The sequence below is a fragment of the Microcaecilia unicolor genome, chromosome 5 (genome assembly GCF_901765095.1).
Source record: "Microcaecilia unicolor chromosome 5, aMicUni1.1, whole genome shotgun sequence".
NCBI lineage: Eukaryota > Metazoa > Chordata > Amphibia > Gymnophiona > Siphonopidae > Microcaecilia > Microcaecilia unicolor.
The window spans coordinates 29,796,604-29,815,106 of NC_044035.1; the positions used below are offsets into that span (position 1 = coordinate 29,796,604).

At 44.4% G+C, this 18,503-nt stretch overlaps 1 protein-coding gene across 1 annotated transcript in view; it reads right to left on the reverse strand.

Moving 5' to 3' along the window:
- The window catches only part of SORCS3 (sortilin related VPS10 domain containing receptor 3), an 831,591-nt gene that overhangs the window by 167,409 nt on the left and 645,679 nt on the right, over nucleotides 1-18,503 (reverse strand). Inside the window, exons 15-16 of the mRNA XM_030204719.1 lie at nucleotides 16,915-17,032; nucleotides 7,734-7,867 (exon numbers count right to left, since the gene is read on the reverse strand). Of these exons, the coding sequence (XP_030060579.1) occupies nucleotides 7,734-7,867; nucleotides 16,915-17,032 (252 nt within the window). The remainder of the gene's footprint in view (nucleotides 1-7,733; nucleotides 7,868-16,914; nucleotides 17,033-18,503) is intronic.

Here is an 18,503-nt window from a genome sequence, read left to right on the forward strand (position 1 = left end):
AGTATCTGATCTGTATCTTACATTGAGTGGTGCTTTGTCAAGACTGAAGTGCACATTGAGTCCTCACTCCAGGAATTGGGTTAGAGGGCTTCTTTGGTTGCTGTTGACCTACTTGTTTACGCTTTCCAAAAATACTAGGACTAGGGGGCACGCAATGAAGCTACAAAGTAGTAAATTTAAAATAAATCGGAGAAAATATTTCTTCACTCAACGTGTAATTAAACTCTGGAATTTGTTGCCAGAGAATGTGGTAAAAGCAGTTAGCTTAGCGGTTTTTAAAAAAAGTTTGGATACCTTCCTAAAAGAAAAGTGCATAAGCCATTATTAAAATGGACTTGGGAAAAATCCACTGCTCATTTCTGGGAAAAGCAGCATAAAATGTTTTGTACTTTTTGGGGACCTTGCCAGCTATTTGTGACCTGGATTGGCCACTGTTGGAAACAGGATGCTGGGCTTGATGGACCTTCAGTCTGTCCTAGTATGGCAAAGCTTATGTTCTTATCTGCTAGTACTACACTGATCTAGAGATGGGAGTAACTAGTGAGGTAATTAAATTTGCTGACAACACAAAGTTATTCAAGAGTGTTAAATCACAAGAGGAATGTGAAAAATTACAAGGGGACCTTACGAGATTGGGAGACTGACCAGCTTATAATCGAAAGACAAAAACGCCTAAATTGCGACCTAAATCGGGAGATAGGCGTTTATCTCCCAAAAACGAATAACACGGTATAATCGAAAGCCGAACTTGGACGTTTTCAACTGCACTCCATCGTGGAAGCGTACAAAGTTGACGGGGGCATGTCGGAGGCGTGGTGAAGGCAGGACTGGGGCATGGTTATCACCCGAACAGAGATGGGCGCCTTTCGCCGATAATGGGAAAAAAGTATGCGTTTGTAGCTAGAATTTAGGGCACTTTTCCTGGACCCTGTTTTTTCACGAATAAGGCCCCAAAAAGTGCCCTAAATGACCAGATTACCACCAGAGGGAATCGGGGATGACCTCCTCTGACTCCCCCAGTGGTCACTAACCCCCTCCCACCACAAAAAATGATGTTTCACAACTTTTTATTTTCACCCTCAAATGTCATACCCACCTCCCTGGCAGCAGTATGCAGGTTGCTGGAGCAGTTGTTAGGGGGTGCAGTGCACTTCAGGCAGGTGGACCCAGGCCCATCCCCCCCTACCTGTTACAATTGTGCTGCTTAATGCTTAGTCGTCCAACCCCCCCAAACCCACTGTACCCACATGTAGGTGCCCCCCTTCACCCCTTAGGGCTATAGTAATGGTGTAGACTTGTGGGCAGTGGGTTTTGAGGGGGATTTGGGGGCTCAACACACAAGGGAAGGGTGCTATGCACCTGGGAGCTCTTTTACCTTTTTTTTTTGTTTTTGTAAAAGTGCCCCCTAGGGTGCCCGGTTGGTGTCCTGGCATGTGAGGGGGTCCAGTGCACTACAAATCCTGGCCCCTCCCATGAACAAATGCCTTGGATTTATTCATTTTTGAGCTGGGCGCTTTCATTTTCCATTATCACTGAAAAACAAAAACACCCAGCTCACAAATTGTCGAATAAAACATGGACGTCTATTTTTTTTGAAAATACGGTTCGGTCCGCCCCTTCACGGACCCGTTCTCGGAGATAAACGCCCATGGAGATAGACGTTTTCGTTCAATTATGCCCCTCTGAGTGTCTAAATGGCAGATGACGTTTAATGTGAGCAAGTGCAAAGTGATGCATGTGGGGAAGAGAAACCCGAATCACAGCTACATAATGCAAGGTTCCACATTAGGAGTCACTGACCAAGAAAGGGATCTAGGCGTCGTCGTTGATAATACGCTGAAACCCTCTGCTCCGTGTGCTACGGCGGCTAAGAAAGCAAATAGAATGTTAGGTATTATTAGGAAAGGAATGGAAAACAAAAACTAGGATGTTATAATGCCTTTGTATTGCTCCATGGTGCGACCGCACCTCGAATATTGTGTTCAATTCTGGTCGCCGCATCTCAAAAAACAATATAGTGGAATTAGAAAAGGTGCAGAAAAGGGCAACAAAAATGATAAAGGGGATGGGATGAATTCCCTATGAGGAAAGGCTAAAGCGGCTAGGGCTCTTCAGCTTGGAGAAAAGACGGCTGAAGGGAGATATGATAGAGGTCTATAAAATAATGAGTGGAGTGGAACAGGTAGACCTGAATCATTAGTTTACTCTTTCTAAAAATACTAGGACTAGGGGGCATGTGATGAAGCTACAAAGTAGTAAATTTAAAACAAATTGGAGGAAATCTTTCTACATTCAATGTGTAATTAAACTCTGGAATTCGTTGCCAGAAAATGTGGTAAAGGCGGTTAGCTTAGCTGAGTTTAAAAAAAGGTTCGGGGCGGCTTCCATAAGGAAAAGTCCGTAGACCATTATTAAAATAACTTGGGGAAAATCCACTGCTTATTTCTGGGATAAGCAGCATAAAATGTATTGAACTTTTTTGGGATCTTGCCAAGTACTTGTATCCTGGATTGGCCACTGTTGGAAACAGGATGCTGGGCATGATGGACCTTCGGTCTGTCCCAGTATGGCAACGAACAATAATGAGCACTGATTGGCACTGATTAGAATTTAGGCGCACAAATCGCTAAGCATATTCTGTAACGATGTTATGTTCTAGGCGTGTAAATTTCAGAACACCCACAAAACTCCCATTTCTCCATCCATTAGCATACCCCTTTTTACTTGCATATGTTAGAAGTTTGGTGCACATTGTTACAGAATATGTGTAACGATTTGTGCGCCTAAATTCTAATCTGTGCCAATCAGTGCTCATTATTGTTTGTTAAGTGCTGCTATCAGTGCTCATTAGCTCGTTAAGTTTTTTTTTTTTTTTTAATTATCTTTATTGGCATCAATGCAGTACATGTGTACATTCTATGCTCTAACATATAAAACTTCAGTACTGTTGGTAACAAATACTGTGGGTAACAAATTCACTCTGTGCTATGATATACGATATACACGTCTTCTGTCATACATGACCACATTGACATTTTCACTTTATACCTCCCCCCTACATACCCTACATCCCTCTCTCAAATTCCTCCATGTCCTAGTTCAGTCAAGAGGGATACAAAGGAAAACTTATACACCTGCCCCCCCTAATCCCACCCTCCCCAGTATCCTCCTACCCTGCCTCCCCTCTCCCAACCCATCTTCATGTGAACAGTAGCTTTTAAGAGTGAGAGTTACTGAACTACTTCTTCAAGCTTCTGCCACAACTGTGCATATTGTCTATATTCTGTATTTGGGGACTGCTTGTACAAGGAGTTCTCATACCTAGCCAATTCTGTGACTTTATTCAGCCAGGAATTATATGGCACCGGTTCCGCACTTGTCCAAAATTGCAAAATAACCTTTTTTGCTGCTAATGTTGTCATATACAAAAATCTCCGTTGTGGTTGAGAGAATCCCTGTTCAATAAGGTCTGCCTGGTCCCCCAACAACAAAGCCTGGTAAGACCATTCTACTTTTGTCTGAAGCACCTTACTGTGTATCCTAAAATCTCATTCCACAGGGTCAGTTTAGGGCATTCTAGAAATGTGTGAATAAAAGTACCCACTCCTACCTGACATTTAGAGCACTTATAGGAATCCCACAGTTTCATTTTTGTCCCCCTCTCTCTAGTGATATAGGCCCTATGTAGCAGTTTAAATTGGGTTTCCTAAATTAGGCACATTTCCCCGTTATTCTATAACAATGTGTATTAATTTTAGGAACACCCCCGTTTGATGTAACGGCTCATGTGGATGGCGGCCACTCTAAACTCAAAGTCCTGGATTTCAAGCGAGCTGACTTTAACAAAATGGGAGAATACCTGAGGAAGGAGCTGATGGGCTGGGAGGACATACGAGAAGTGGAAGGACAGTGGTCCAGGCTAAAAGAAGTAATAAACAGGGCCACAGACCTTTATGTAAGGAGAGTAAATAAAAGCAAGAGAAAAAGGAAACCGATATGGTTCTCAAAGCAAGTGGCTGAGAAAATAAAGATTAAAGAGTTAGCGTTCCAGAAATATAGAAAATCTCAAGAGGAGGAACACGGGGAGGAATACCGGATGAAACTGAAAGAAGCCAAGAGAGAGGTACGTCTGGCGAAGGCGCAAGCGGAAGAACAAATGGCTAGAAATGTAAGGAGGGGAGACAAAAACTTCTTCAGGTATATTAGTGAAAGGAGAAAGACTATAAAGGGAATTGTGAGACTAAAAGATACAACAAAACGCTATGTAGAAAATGATGAAGAAAAAGCCAATTTGCTAAATAGATACTTTTGTTCTGTTTTCACTGAAGAAAACCCTGGGGAAGGACCAAGAGGGACTGGCAAAAGTACACCTGAGAATGAGGTGGATAGAGCGCCGTTCACAGAAGAGAGTGTGTATCAACAACTTGGAAAGCTAAAGGTGGACAAAGCCATGGGGCCGGACGGGATCCACCCCAGAATACTGAGGGAGCTCAGAGAGGTTCTGGCGGGTCCTCTTAAAGACTTGTTTAATAAATCCTTGGAGACGGGAGAGGTTCCGAGGGATTGGAGGACGGTGGAGGTGGTCCCTCTTCACAAAAGTGGGGATAGGGAAGAAGCTGGAAACTACAGGCCGGTAAGCCTCACTTCAGTTATTGGAAAAGTAATGGAAGCCATGCTGAAGGAAAGGATAGTGAATTTCCTGGAAGCCAATAAGTTGGAAGATCCGAGACAACATGGTTTCACCAAAGGGAAATCGTGCCAAACGAATCTCATTGAATTCTTTGACTGGGTGACAGGAGAATTAAATCAAGGACGTGCTATGGATGTCATCTACTTAGATTTCAGCAAGGCTTTTGACACAGTTCCCCACAGGAGGCTCTTAAATAAACTAAACGGCCTGAAGATAGGACCCAAAGTGGTTAACTGGATTAGGAACTGGTTGACGGACAGACGCCAGAGGGTGGTGGTGAATGGAGTTCGCTCGGAGGAGGGAAAGGTGAGTAGTGGAGTGCCTCAGGGATCGGTGCTGGGGCCGATTATGTTCAATTATTTGTGAGTGACATTGCCGAAGGGTTACAAAGTAAAGTTTGCCTTTTTGCGGATGACACCAAGATTTCCAACAGAGTGGACACCCCGGAGGGAGTGGAAAACATGAAAAAAGATCTGAAGAAGCTAGAAGAATGGTCTAACGTTTGGCAATTAAAATTCAATGCGAAGAAATGCAAAGTGATGCACTTAGGGAGTAGAAATCCAAGGGAGACGTATGTGTTAGGCGGGGAGAGTCTGATAGGCACGGACGGGGAGAGGGATCTTGGGGTGATAGTATCTGAGGACCTGAAGGCGACGAAACAGTGCGACAAGGCGGTGGCCGTAGCTAGAAGATTGCTAGGCTGTATAGAGAGTGGAGTGACCAGCAGAAGGAAGGAGGTTTTAATGCCCCTGTATAAGATGTTGGTGAGGCCCCACCTGGAGTATTGTGTTCAGTTTTGGAGGCCGTATCTTGCGAAGGATGTTAAAAAAATGGAAGCGGTGCAAAGAAAAGCTACGAGGATGGTATGGGATTTACGTTCCAAGACGTATGAAGAGAGGCTTGCTGACCTGAACATGTACACCCTGGAGGAAAGGAGGAACAGGGGTGATATGATACAGACGTTCAAATATTTGAAAGGTATTAATCCGCAAACGAATCTTTTCCAGAGATGGGAAGGTGGTAGAACGAGAGGACATGAAATGAGATTGAAGGGGGGCAGACTCAGGAAAGATGTCAGGAAGTATTTTTTCACGGAGAGGGTGGTGGACGCTTGGAATGCCCTCCCGCAGGAGGTGGTGGAGATGAAAACGGTAACGGAGTTCAAACATGCGTGGGATATGCATAGAGGAATCCTGTGCAGAAGGAATGGATCCTCAAAAGCTTAGCTAAAATGGGTGGCGGAGCAGGTGGGGGGAAGGGGGGTTGGTGGTTGGGAGGCGAGGATAGGGGAGGGCAGACCTATACGGTCTGTACCAGAGCCGGTGATGGGAGGCGGGACTGGTGGTTGGGAGGCGGGAAATACTGCTGGACAGACTTATATGGTCTGTGCCCTGAAAAGGACAGGTACAAATTCAAAGTAAGGTATACACATATGAGTTTGTCTTGGGCAGACTGGATGGACCATGCAGGTCTTTTTCTGCCTTCATCTACTATGTATGTTACTATGTATGTTATACCTATGACCCTCCCATTTCTGTGCTCCCTTTTTGAGATCAGACGTAAATTTTAGGCGATGATCCTGCACCTACATTTAACAGCATAAATGCAAATTAAATCTTAGTGCCCATAATTGGCTTGTTGAAAAGTCAATTATTGGTGCTAATTAGCTCATTATTCAATTAAATTGCACATGCAAATGTTATTTATTTATTTATTATTACATTTGTACCCCGCGCTTTCCCACTCAAAGCAGGTTCAATGCGGCTTACATAATAATAATATGGATTACAGAGTATTGATAGAGAAAATATTAGTTAATAATAGCAGAGTAATAAAAAGAGATAGGTAGGTAGAGATGGGGAAGGGTGAAGGGAGTATGAGAGGTATGAGCAAGGGGTAGATGAGCATTGGAGGAGGGGTAGAGGAGGCGGAAGGGGGATGGGACGCAGGAAAAGCATAGGGAAATATGGTGGGAGATGTAGTCTGAGTCATTGCCATTGTCTTCTGGATATGTGTTGGGTAGATGGGTTCATAGGATTAGATTGGGTCATTTGTGCTTACACCCAAATTTTCACATACAGAGTTTGGAATCTTTTATAGAATTAGGGGTTAATGCATAGAAAATCCTGTGATAAAATGCACTAAGCCTAGTTTTTTTAATGCACCTTTAGTATGAGTAGGAGTGGCCTAGTGGTTAGGGTGGTGGACTTTGGTCCTGAGGAACTGAGTTCAATTCCCACTTCAGGCACAGGCAGCTCCTTGTGATTCTGGGCAAGTCACTTAACCCTCCACTGCCCCAGGTACAAATAAGTACCTGTATATACTATGTAAACCCCACAGAAAGTCCCAGTTCCCTTTCCCTATTTCAGATTCTACATGGAATGTTGCTACTATTGGAGGTTCTAGATGGAATGTTGCTACTATTGAAATTCTGTTGCTCCTATTTGAGATTCTACATGGAATGTTGCTATTCCACTAGCAACATTCCATGTAGAAGTTGGCCCTTGCAGATCACCAATGTGGTCGCGCAGGCTTCTGCAGGACGTCAGACTCACAGAAACAGAAGCCTGAGCGGCTGCAAGGGCAGGCTTCTACATGGAATGTTGCTAGTGGAGGAGTCACCTAGTGGTTAGTGTGGTGGACTTTGGTCCTGGGGAACTGGGTTCGATTCCCACTACAGGCACAGGCAGCTCCTTGTGACTCTGGGCAAGTCACTTAACCCTTCATTGCCCCAGGTACAAATAAGTACCTATATATATAATATGTAAGCAGCATTGAGCCTGCCATGAGTGGGAAAGCGTGGGTACAAATGTAACAAAAAACAAAAAAAAAAACTTTAGTCAAAGGCCCCTCAATAAAGCTAAAGATCACGATCAGAAAACTGCCGTTTCCATGTCATACTTCTGGTGTTGCTTCTTCGCGTGGACTTAACATTAGGCTTTTACATCATTGACATGATCAGTCATGTTGCTTCTGGGAGGCTGTCAATCAATATCACAAATAATACACTGTAACAGAGTTTAATATTCATTAAACTACTTACCATTCAAAGTCCCAGTCAACACAGAGACAAGGCTCTGATATTATGGTTCTTGAGTAATCCCTTCCCAGTGCACACTGGGCTCCAGGCCGGCGCTTCTTATATGTTTTCCTTTCTCCCATGACACAAAGCTCTCCCTGTGTTAAAAACAGAAAAACAAAAAAAATGTGTTCCTGTCCACAGAATAATTTTAAGAATTAGCTTTCCTCACCTTCTTCCAATTGTCTTTTATTTTCTTTAAATTCCATTTTGGCTTTTACTGTTAGGAGTATTAGACTGTAAGCTCCTTGAGCAGGGACTGTCTTTCTTCTATGTTTGTGCAGCGCTGCGTACGCCTTGTAGCGCTATAGAAATGCTAAATAGTACTAGTAGGAGGAGGAGTTTTGTTTATGGACAATTAGCTAAATAGTTGAGACCCACATCGTTCAGATAATTTACTACTAAAATGTAAAATTCACCTAGTCAGCTGCCTTCTGTTGTGATTATTGTTTTGCAATCATGCCTAGGAATATTCTAAATACCATGCATAAATCTGTGTGCGGCATTTAGAATACGCTTAGGCGTAGTTCATGCGACTAAATCTACGCTTGTCCATTTATGCTAACGAAAAGCTGGTGTAAATCCCTGTATGTAGGTTTATGCACACTAGCCCATGTTTTCCTCTATAATATCTCCAAAATTCACCCTTTCCTTTCTGAGCACACTACCAGAACCCTCATCCACACTCTTATCACCTCTCGCTTAGACTATTGCAACGTGCTTCTCACAGGTCTCCCACTTAGCCATCTCTCTCCTGTTCAAAATTCTGCTGCACAACTAATATTCCGCCAATGTCGCTATGCTTATATTAGCCCTCTCCTCAAATCACTTCACTGGCTTCCTATCCGTTTCCGCATACAGTTCAAACTCCTCTTATTGACCTGTAAGTGCATTCACTCTGCAGCTCCTCAGTACCTTTCCACTCTCATCTCTCCTTACATTCCTCCTCAGGAACTCCGTTCACTGGGTAAATCTCTCTTATCTTTACCCTTTATTTATTTATTTAGATTTTGCTCACACCTTTTTCAGTAGTAGCTCAAGGTGAGTTACATTCAGGTACTCTGGCTATTTCTCTGTCCCAGGAGGGCTCACAATCTAAGTTTGTACCTGAGGCAATGGAGGGTTAAGTGACTTGCCCAAGATCACAAGGAGCAACAGTGGGATTTCAACTGGCCACCTCTGGATTGCAAGACCAGAGCTCTAACCACTAGGCCACTCCTTCACTAGCAACATTCCATCTAGAATCTCAAATAGTACCAACATTCCAGAATCTCAAAAAGTGGCAACATTCCATGTAGAATCTTCAATAGTAGCAGCATTCCATATACTTATTTATTTACATTTGCTCACACCTTTTTCAGTAGTAGCTCAAGGTGAGTTACATTCAGGTACGGTGGATATTTCTCTGTCTCAGGAGGGCTCACAATCTAAGTTTGTACCTGAGGCAATGGAGGGTTAAGTGACTTGCCCAAGATCACAAGGAGCAACAGTGGGATTTCAACTGGCCACCTCTGGATTGCAAGACCAGAGCTCTAACCACTAGGCCACTCCTTCACTAGCAACATTCCATCTAGAATCTCAAATAGTACCAACATTCCAGAATCTCAAAAAGTGGCAACATTCCATGTAGAATCTTCAATAATAACAGCATTCCATATACTTATTTATTTACATTTGCTCACACCTTTTTCAGTAGTAGCTCAAGGTGAGTTACATTCAGGTACGGTGGATATTTCTCTGTCTCAGGAGGGCTCACAATCTAAGTTTGTACCTGAGGCAATGGAGGGTTAAGTGACTTGCCCAAGATCACAAGGAGCAACAGTGGGATTTCAACTGGCCACCTCTGGATTGCAAGATCAGCGCTCTAACCACTAGGCCACTCCTTCACTAGCAACATTCCATCTAGAATCTCAAATAGTACCAACATTCCAGAATCTCAAAAAGTGGCAACATTCCATGTATAATCTTCAATAGTAGCAGCATTCCATATACTTATTTATTTAGGTTTGCTCACACCTTTTTCAGTAGTAGCTCAAGGTGAGTTACATTCAGGTACTCTGGATATTTCTCTGTCCCAGGAGGGCTCACAATCTGAGTTTGTACCTGAGGCAATGGAGGGTTAAGTGACTTGCCCAAGATCACAAGGAGCAGCAGCAGGATTTGAACCAGTCACCTCTGGATTGCAAGACCTGCTCTAACCACTAGGCCACTCCTCCTCCACCACTAACTCCAGACTCCCTTCCTTTTATCTTGCTGCACCATATGCCTGGAATAGACTTCCTGAGCCAGTACGTCAAGCTCCATCTCAGGCCGTCTTCAAATCTAAACTAAAAGCCCACCTTTTTGAAGCTGCTTTTAACTCCTAACCCTTATTCACTTGTTCAGGACTCTTATTTTATCATCCTCACTTTAATATTCCCTAATCTCTTATTTGTCCTGTTTGTCTGTCCTAATTAGATTGTAAGCTCTGTCGAGCAGGGACTGTCTCTTCATGTTCAAGTGTACAGCGCTGTGTACGTCTAGTAGCGCTATAGAAACGATAAGTAGTAGTAGTAGTAGTAGTTTTATAATAATGTCCATAGATTTTGGAACACCCACAAAATGCCAGTTTCCACACCCCTCAGCATTCCCCTTTTTGCCTGCACACGTTAGAATTTAGGTGCAGTACATTACAGAATACACTTAGTAACATACACACGTACATTTTAATTTTTGCCAATTAGTGCTCGTTGTTGCTGTTAAGAGGTGTTAACAATGCTGATTGGCTGGATAAAATAATTAATCTACGTACGTGGTTATTAAATATGCCTAGATTTATGCATGAGATGCCCTGATTGAGAGGATAGGGGTTAGAATGAGGTTGAGATGCCCTGATTGAGAGGATAGGGTTTTATTTATTTATTGGGATTAATTAATCACCTTTATGAAGAAAGTTACCCAAGGTGGTGTACAGCTGGTACAGTTTAACATAGAACTTACAATTTTGTTAACAGCATAACAATAGTAAAATAACCAAGAATAGACATAAATACAAAAAAAATGAGGTAAACTTGAAAAGAGTAAATTGAAACCTAATAAACAGTATAAAAAATATACACATTTAGCAGCACTAGAATTCAAATACCAGACATAATACACATGATACACCTAATAAGCATGGATTAGAACATTCAGCTAAAATAGATATGATGTTAAAGATTTTCTACAATACGGCTTAACATATAGCTGAGGGACCAAGAGTAAATATGAGGTTGAGATTCAATTTGAATTACTTGGGTAGGCGCATTTTTTACCTGGTTAACTCAAGATTTCCTGGGATGATATTCAGCAGCAACTAACCAGAGAGTGTCACTGAATATCAAGTCTGCCATGTCGGCACTGTCCGGGTAATGCCATGTTGTTCTAGGGGTGGAGACGAAAGTTAACCAAGCACCGCCAACATTCAGCACCATGTCTGGATAACTATCTGGGCGAGCTGGGCTGGATGAAAGGCTATTCTAACTTTCCCAGCCAGCTATCTGGCAATGAACATCGGTGGTAGCTGGATAACGTCTGGCACCCTGCCAGTAAACGTGATAGTGCCAATGTCTGGACATAGCCCAGTGCTCAATATCCAGTTCTAAATCAGCCCACAGCAACGAGTGTTTAAAAAAATGCTGAACCGCCATGATCTGATGTTGACCTGAATGTTTTTAATTTAGAAAACCTCCTCTCACAACTCCTGGAGGACTTTGTGTACTCTGTTGTCCCTTGCTCATTGTGAATTGTGCATGGAACTCTGTGATAAATTTCACATATATTCTCTTCTTGTAGCAGATTTTGGAAATAAATACTTGCAGATAAGAATTAACAATCGCACTGCTCTACAAACTATTTAGAAGGCAAAGGTTGGAGTGGAACATGCTACTCGTGCTCTGGTCTACTGCACCTTATCTGAGATGCTAGGAAAATCTGTTTTGACTTAGATTTCCTCCAACCAGGGCCGCCGAGAGACTGGGCCAGGCTCGGGACAAGGCCGCCCCTGCCCCCCCCCCCCCCACCTGAGGTCACCGGAGCCCCCTCCACCCGCCACTGGGCTGGGCCCTCTCTCCACCCCCGGGCCCTCTGCACTGACCTTAAGCGCCTCACCTTCGAAGGTGCAGCAAGCAGCGGCAGACCACTCCTTCCTTCCGTGTCCCGCCCTCATGGAAGTTATGTCAGGCGAGGGCGGGACACGGAAGGAAGGAGTGGTCTGCCGCTGCTTGCTGCGCCTTCGAAGGTGAGGCGCTTAAGTTCAATGCCAGGGAGCGATGGAGGGCGGGCGGGCTGGACTGTGATGGCAGTGCCGCCCCCCCCCCCCCCCCGGAGGCCTAGGCCCGGGGAATTTTGTCCCCCCTGTCCCCCCCTCTCGGTGGCCCTGCCTCCAACTCAAGAAGATTTATAAACTGTAATTACATCTATTATGTTTGAAACCTCATTTAGTGCATACTTCGTGAGGGCCCCTTTTACTAAGGCGTGTACAAAGCGTGTCAAATTAGAACTACCACCCGGCTATCATGTGCCCCGGGCGGTAATTCTAATTTTGACGCGCGTCCAAAATAAGTGGCAGAAAATAATTTTGATTTTCTACCGCACGGCGCTAACCGGGCGGTAATCGGTAGTGTATGCACGCTGATGATTACTGCCCGGTTAACGCACGAGACCCTACCACTATGTCAATGAGTGGCAGTAAGGTCTCAGGCCCAAAATTGACGCAAGCTGATTTTTGTTTTACCGCACGTCCATTTTCAGCAAAAAAAAGAGCCCTGTTTTGCAGGCATGCTTAAAAATGGACCTGCGCGTGTCCAATACACGTGCCTACACCAATGCAGGCCATTTTTTGGCACACCTTAGTAAAAGTGCCCCTGAATGAAGTAAGTAAGGGGGTCTTTTACAAACGCACGCTAAAAACTATGGAACGCACTGCCAAAAGCAGTAAAACTACGCTCAACCATCTAGACTTCCGAAAAGCACTAAAGACAGACCTGTTCGGAAGAGCATACCCCACCGTCTCAACATAAAATACCTGGACACCTACATCACAAAGACCTTAATGAACATTACCTGACTCTTCCTGCCCTCTCTCTCTCTAAGACCCCCCAATCCAACCTACCATACATGTACTTCATTCCACCACAATATCACTTTGTATTATTCACACCATGTATTTGCTCATACCGGAATCGGCTATCGCCATTAACAGTAATATGTAAGCCACATTGAGCCTGAAAATAGGTGGGAAAATGTGGGATACAAATGTAACAAATAAATACATAAAAATTCACATACGCTAATCACTAAGATGCCCCTAAAAATGCTAGAATGACTTGATAAAAGGGGCCCCTAAGTGAATACAAAAGGTTTAATCAGATCTGATCCCATTTTGGAAACAGCATAGCAGGGGCGTAGCCAGACCTCGGCGGGGGGGGGGGGGGGGGGGGGGCAGAGCCCGAGGTGGGGGGGCACTGTTTAGCCACCTCCCCCCCCCCCCCGCCCCCTGCTCTGCCGCTGCATCAGGTACCTTGTTTGCTGGCGGGGGTCCCCAATCCCCGCCAGCCGAAGAGTCTTCCTCAGCACCGGTCGACTCCGGCACCTTCGTCGTGTGATCATCTGTTTCTGATGCCTTACGTCCTGCATAGGGCTGCATGTACGGTGCAGGACGTAAGGAGTCAGAAACAGATGATCACACAATGAAGGCGCTGGAGTCAACCGGCGCTGAAGAAGACTCTTCGTCTGGCAGGGACTGGGGACCCCCACCAGCAAACAAGGTACCTGATGCGGCGGCGGGGGGCAGGCGGCAGCTGCGGTGGCGGGGGGTGTCAAATGTAGAGGGGGCCAGGGCGTAATCTGTGGAGGCCCATGCCCCCGTGGCCCCACTTAGCTACGCCCATGCAGCATAGGTTAACGATAATTATACTGAGCCACAATATCCTACCACCGCTTTGCAGAGAGCAATTGCAAGAACTGTATGTTGTGTGCAATCGTTCAGCAGCAACAGCCCCAAGTATATCATGCAAAATCAAAAACTAAATGGATGGAAACATACAATACAGTTGTGATGTAGTGTGATTCTATGCATGTAGGAATTAAAATCTTAAAAACACATAAATACATATATACCCCTAAATTCTATATATTCCGCCTTATCTTATGCATGCTAATTTGGCTGCATGGCCAAATTGCGCATATAACTTAATTAACTAATCAGTGCTCATAATTGGTACTTAATAACCAATTAGGGACACTAATTGGCTTTAATTAGAATGAACACGCACAACTTTCTAGGCATATTCTACAATGCGGTGCGTATAAATTCTAATGTGCGCAGTTGAAAAGGGGGCATGGAATGGGCGGTTTTTGGGCATTTCAAAAACCTATGCGCACTACTAAGATCCCTAGTCTACTTCGGCATTGGTGGAAACACATTCAAATGGATTGAGAGTTTCCTAACCTCTAGAACATATCAAGTGAAATCAAGCTCAAATACATCACCACCATGGTTATCAATAGAAATCAAACAAAATAAAACATGGAAAAGAAAATAAGATGATACCTTTTTTATTGGACATAACTTAATACATTTCTTGATTAGCTTTCGAAGGTTGTCCTTCTTCATCAGATCTCCCACTCTGTCAGACTGTCAAAGTAATGCTTTGATGTTTCTCTCATATATACTATCTGCTACCACATTTGCTTATTTCCAATCTGAGGAAGAAGGGCAACCTTCGAAAGCTAATCAAGAAATGTATTAAGTTATGTCCAATAAAAAAGGTATCATCTTATTTTCTTTTCCATGTTTTATTTTGTTTGATTTCTAGTGATAACCTTTAAGAGTGGACTAACACGGCTACCACACATCACCACCATGGAAACCAGACTGCGGAGTACCTCAAGGATCACCACTATCACCAATCTTCTTCAACCTCATGTTGACCCCACTTGCCAAGTCCTTATCCAACCAAGGGCTTAACCCATTCATCTATGCGGACAACGTCACAATATACATCCCATACAAATACGATCTGGCAGAAATTACCAACAAAATCGAGCTCAGCCTGATTATCATGGACTCATGGGCAAATGCATGCCAACTAAAACTCAACATAGAAAAAACACATTGTCTCATCATCTCATCCCAATACACTACATATAAACCCACAAATATGAACACCCCAGGTTACACCCTTCCTATCTCAGACAGCCTGAAAATTCTCGGCGTTACAATCGACCGGAACCTCTCCCTAGAGATTCAAGTGAAATCTACAATAAAAATAATGTTCCATTCAATGTGGAAACTCAAACGCGTGAAACCATTCTTCCCGAGGGAAGTATTCCGCAGCCTGATACAATCAATGGTACTAAGCCATGCAGGCTACTGCAACGGAATTTATGTGTGATGCAAAGAACAAATAATAAAGAAACTTCAGACCGCACAAAATACAGCAGCCAGGCTTATATTTGGAAAAACGCGTTTTGAAAGCGCCAAACCCCTCCGAGAAAAACTGCACTGGCTCCCAATCAAAGAACGTATTGCTTTCAAAATCTGCACCCTGGTTCATAAAATTATTTACGGCAAAGCCCCAGGATACATGACAGACCTCAAAGACCTGCCAACCAGAAACACAACAGGATTAGCACGAACATACCTAAATCTCCACTACCCAAGCTGCAAAGGACTCAAATACAAATCAATTTATGCATCCAGCTTTTCCTATTTAAGTGCACAACTATGGAACGCACTGCCAAAAGTCGTAGAAACAACATATGACCTCCTAAATTTCCGGAAATCACTAAAAACAACCCTGTTCAAAAAGGCATTCCCCACCAACCGAACATAAAAGCCTGATTACCTGCAACACATCGAAACCAAAGTTTGTAATGGACAAAACTAAACTCTTCCTCTCTAAGAGCCCCAATGTGTCTATCACACATGATCTTTACTCTACCACAATAACGCCTTGTATTTGTCCATACCGGAACTGGCAAACGCCGATACGGTACTATGTAAGCCACATTGAGCCTGCAAAAAGGTGGGAAAATGTGGGATACAAATGTAACAAATAATAATAATAATAATAATTATGGAATACACCCAATCTGCGCCTAAAGCTGCAGGTATTTCGGCCTGGTTTTAAGTGGCCTAAATGGGTGCGCCTGAATTTTGGTCACAAGAACACAACATGAGCATCCTATATAATAATTCTCACCTCCAACGTTCTGACTCTGCCTGGGACCGTGGCTCTCTCGGATGTGGTCTGCTACCTGCTGTAGGTAACACTGACGTCATACATCCCTTCGAGTCTACTGCTTTCCCTTCTCTTCGCTCTGAGCTCTGACTGGTCCCGCCCTTGCGGAAACAGGAAATGAGGGCGGGACCAGAGCTCAGAGTGAAGAGAAGGAAAGGCAGTAGACTCGCTGATCCTGCTCGTTCTTCAATGCTGCCGACGGGACCCCGGAAAGAGAGGGGGAGAGTGGGGTTGGCAATTTTAGAGGGGGGGGACTGGCACTCGGAGGGATGACAGAGTGAAGGAGAATGACAGAGGGAGAGAGAGGGGACTGCAACTCGGAGGGAGAACAGAGTGAAGGAGAGTGACAGAGAGAGGGAGGAAGCCATGGAAATTGGAGGGGAGGAAAGGGGGCCGTGGGACTTGGAGGGGACAGAGGGAGAAAGCGAGAGGGGGGGGGAGGAAAACCTTGCTAGCGCCCATTTCCTTTCGTACCGAAACGGGTCTTTTTTACTAGCATTGTATAAACTACACCTAACTTTTCACGCTAAACTAATGGTTTTTCAGCACCAATTTTTAAGGTACCATTTACAGACTACAGTCCAAGGTGCTTCTAATAAATGAACATAGATAGTGGCAACCTGACTGTTTAAAAAATGCTGCAAAATTGCCAATGTGATATGGCATAACTGATCGCACCATCTGCCACAGCCCCCCTGGCACTGATTTGAACAGCACTGTAGAAAAAGCGTCAGCGATCTAATTATATTCTACCTCTAGAAAGTGTAAAAAAAAAAAAAAAAACCAACTGCGCCAAGTAAAATGATGAACCATTCTCACTTCCCTGGAGACAATACAGACAAGGGTAGGAATGTTCTGTCCAGAACCGTGTACTGCAGTACCTGATTGTGTAAATGCCAGGTCTGAAAGTCATTCTCATTGCACCTCCTCCCAAAGATGGATTTATAGTCCACTTTCACTAGCTGCCACTCTGAACGGAGACTGAAGTGTCCAAATACTCTGGGCAGGGAAGAAAAGAGATTCAGTCAGCTGTTAGCTCATTGACATTCTAATTTAATTTGACGTTTCGATACCAGTTTTCAAAGGCATCAACTGAGTTCAAGGTGACTTACAGTGCTAAGCAAATAAAATCAAATCATAAAGCATTAGGAAAACATTAAGAGAGATATTAAGCAGCAGTGGAGGAGTGGCCTAGTGGTAAGGGTGGTAGACTTTGGTCCTGGGGAACTGAGGAACTGAGTTCGATTCCCACTTCAGGCACAGGCAGCTCCTTGTGACTCTGGGCAAGTCACTTAACCCTCCATTGCCCCATGTAAGCCGCATTGAGCCTGCCATGAGTGGGAAAGCGCGGGATACAAATGTAACAAAAATAAAATAGATACTATTGGAGATTCTACATGGAATGTTGCTATTCCACTAGCAACATTCCATGTAGAAGGCTGTGCAGGCTTCTGTTTCTGTGAGTCTGACGTCCTGCACATACGTGCAGGACGTCAGACTCACAGAAGCAGAAGCCTGCACGGCCACATTGGTGATCTGCAAGGGCCGACTTCTACATGGAATGTTGCTAGTGGAATAGCAACATTCCATGTCGAATTTCAAATAGTAGCAACAGTGGAGGAGTGGCCTAGTGGTTAGGGTGGTGGACTTTGGTCCTGGGGAACTGGGTTCAATTCCAACTACAAGCACAGGCAGTTCCTTGTGGCTCTGGGCAAGTCAATTAACCCTCCATTGCCCCATGTACAAATAAGTACCTGTATACAATATGTAAGCCGCATTGAGCCTGCCATGAGTGGGAAAGCGCGGGGTACAAATGTAACAAAAAATAATAAAATAACAACTTAACATTCTATAACAACCTAAAAACACCTACAACACATTGAAATTTAAAACTATAAAGCCTGCCCACCACCACAAATGTTAAAAATGTAAAAAACATCAATGGGCCCAAAGACATGAAACTCCAAACTTACCTCTAAAGTTACCAATGTGTACTATTGTATTAGTACACTTTGGCAGGTCTGGCCAAGGCAGGATGCCGCCTGAGGTGGAGCTAAGATGCCGTTCCCTTACTGCCCCCCCCCCCCCCCCGGGGCTGAGATGTTGCCCTCTTCCTACTTCCAGCCCGTTCACAACGTTGCCCTGTCGCTGGCACCCACCTCTTCCCTTTACTGTGGCTGCCTGAGCCTCTGATGAAACAGGAAGTTACATCAGAGAGGCGGCCACAGTAAAGGGAAGAGGCGGGCGCCTCGCAGCGTATGGGAATCGCTGCCGCTACCGGGTAACACCACGAAGGGGAGATCCCAGGTGCAAGCAGCAGGGAAACGTATGGGAATCGATGCCGCTGCCGGGTAGCACTGCGCAGGGGAGATGCCGCTCCTGAAGATTGCCGCCTGAGGCCCCCACCTCAGGTGGACTAATGGTCGGGCCACCCATGAACATTGGGCCTGAATGAGCTCCTAAACTGACG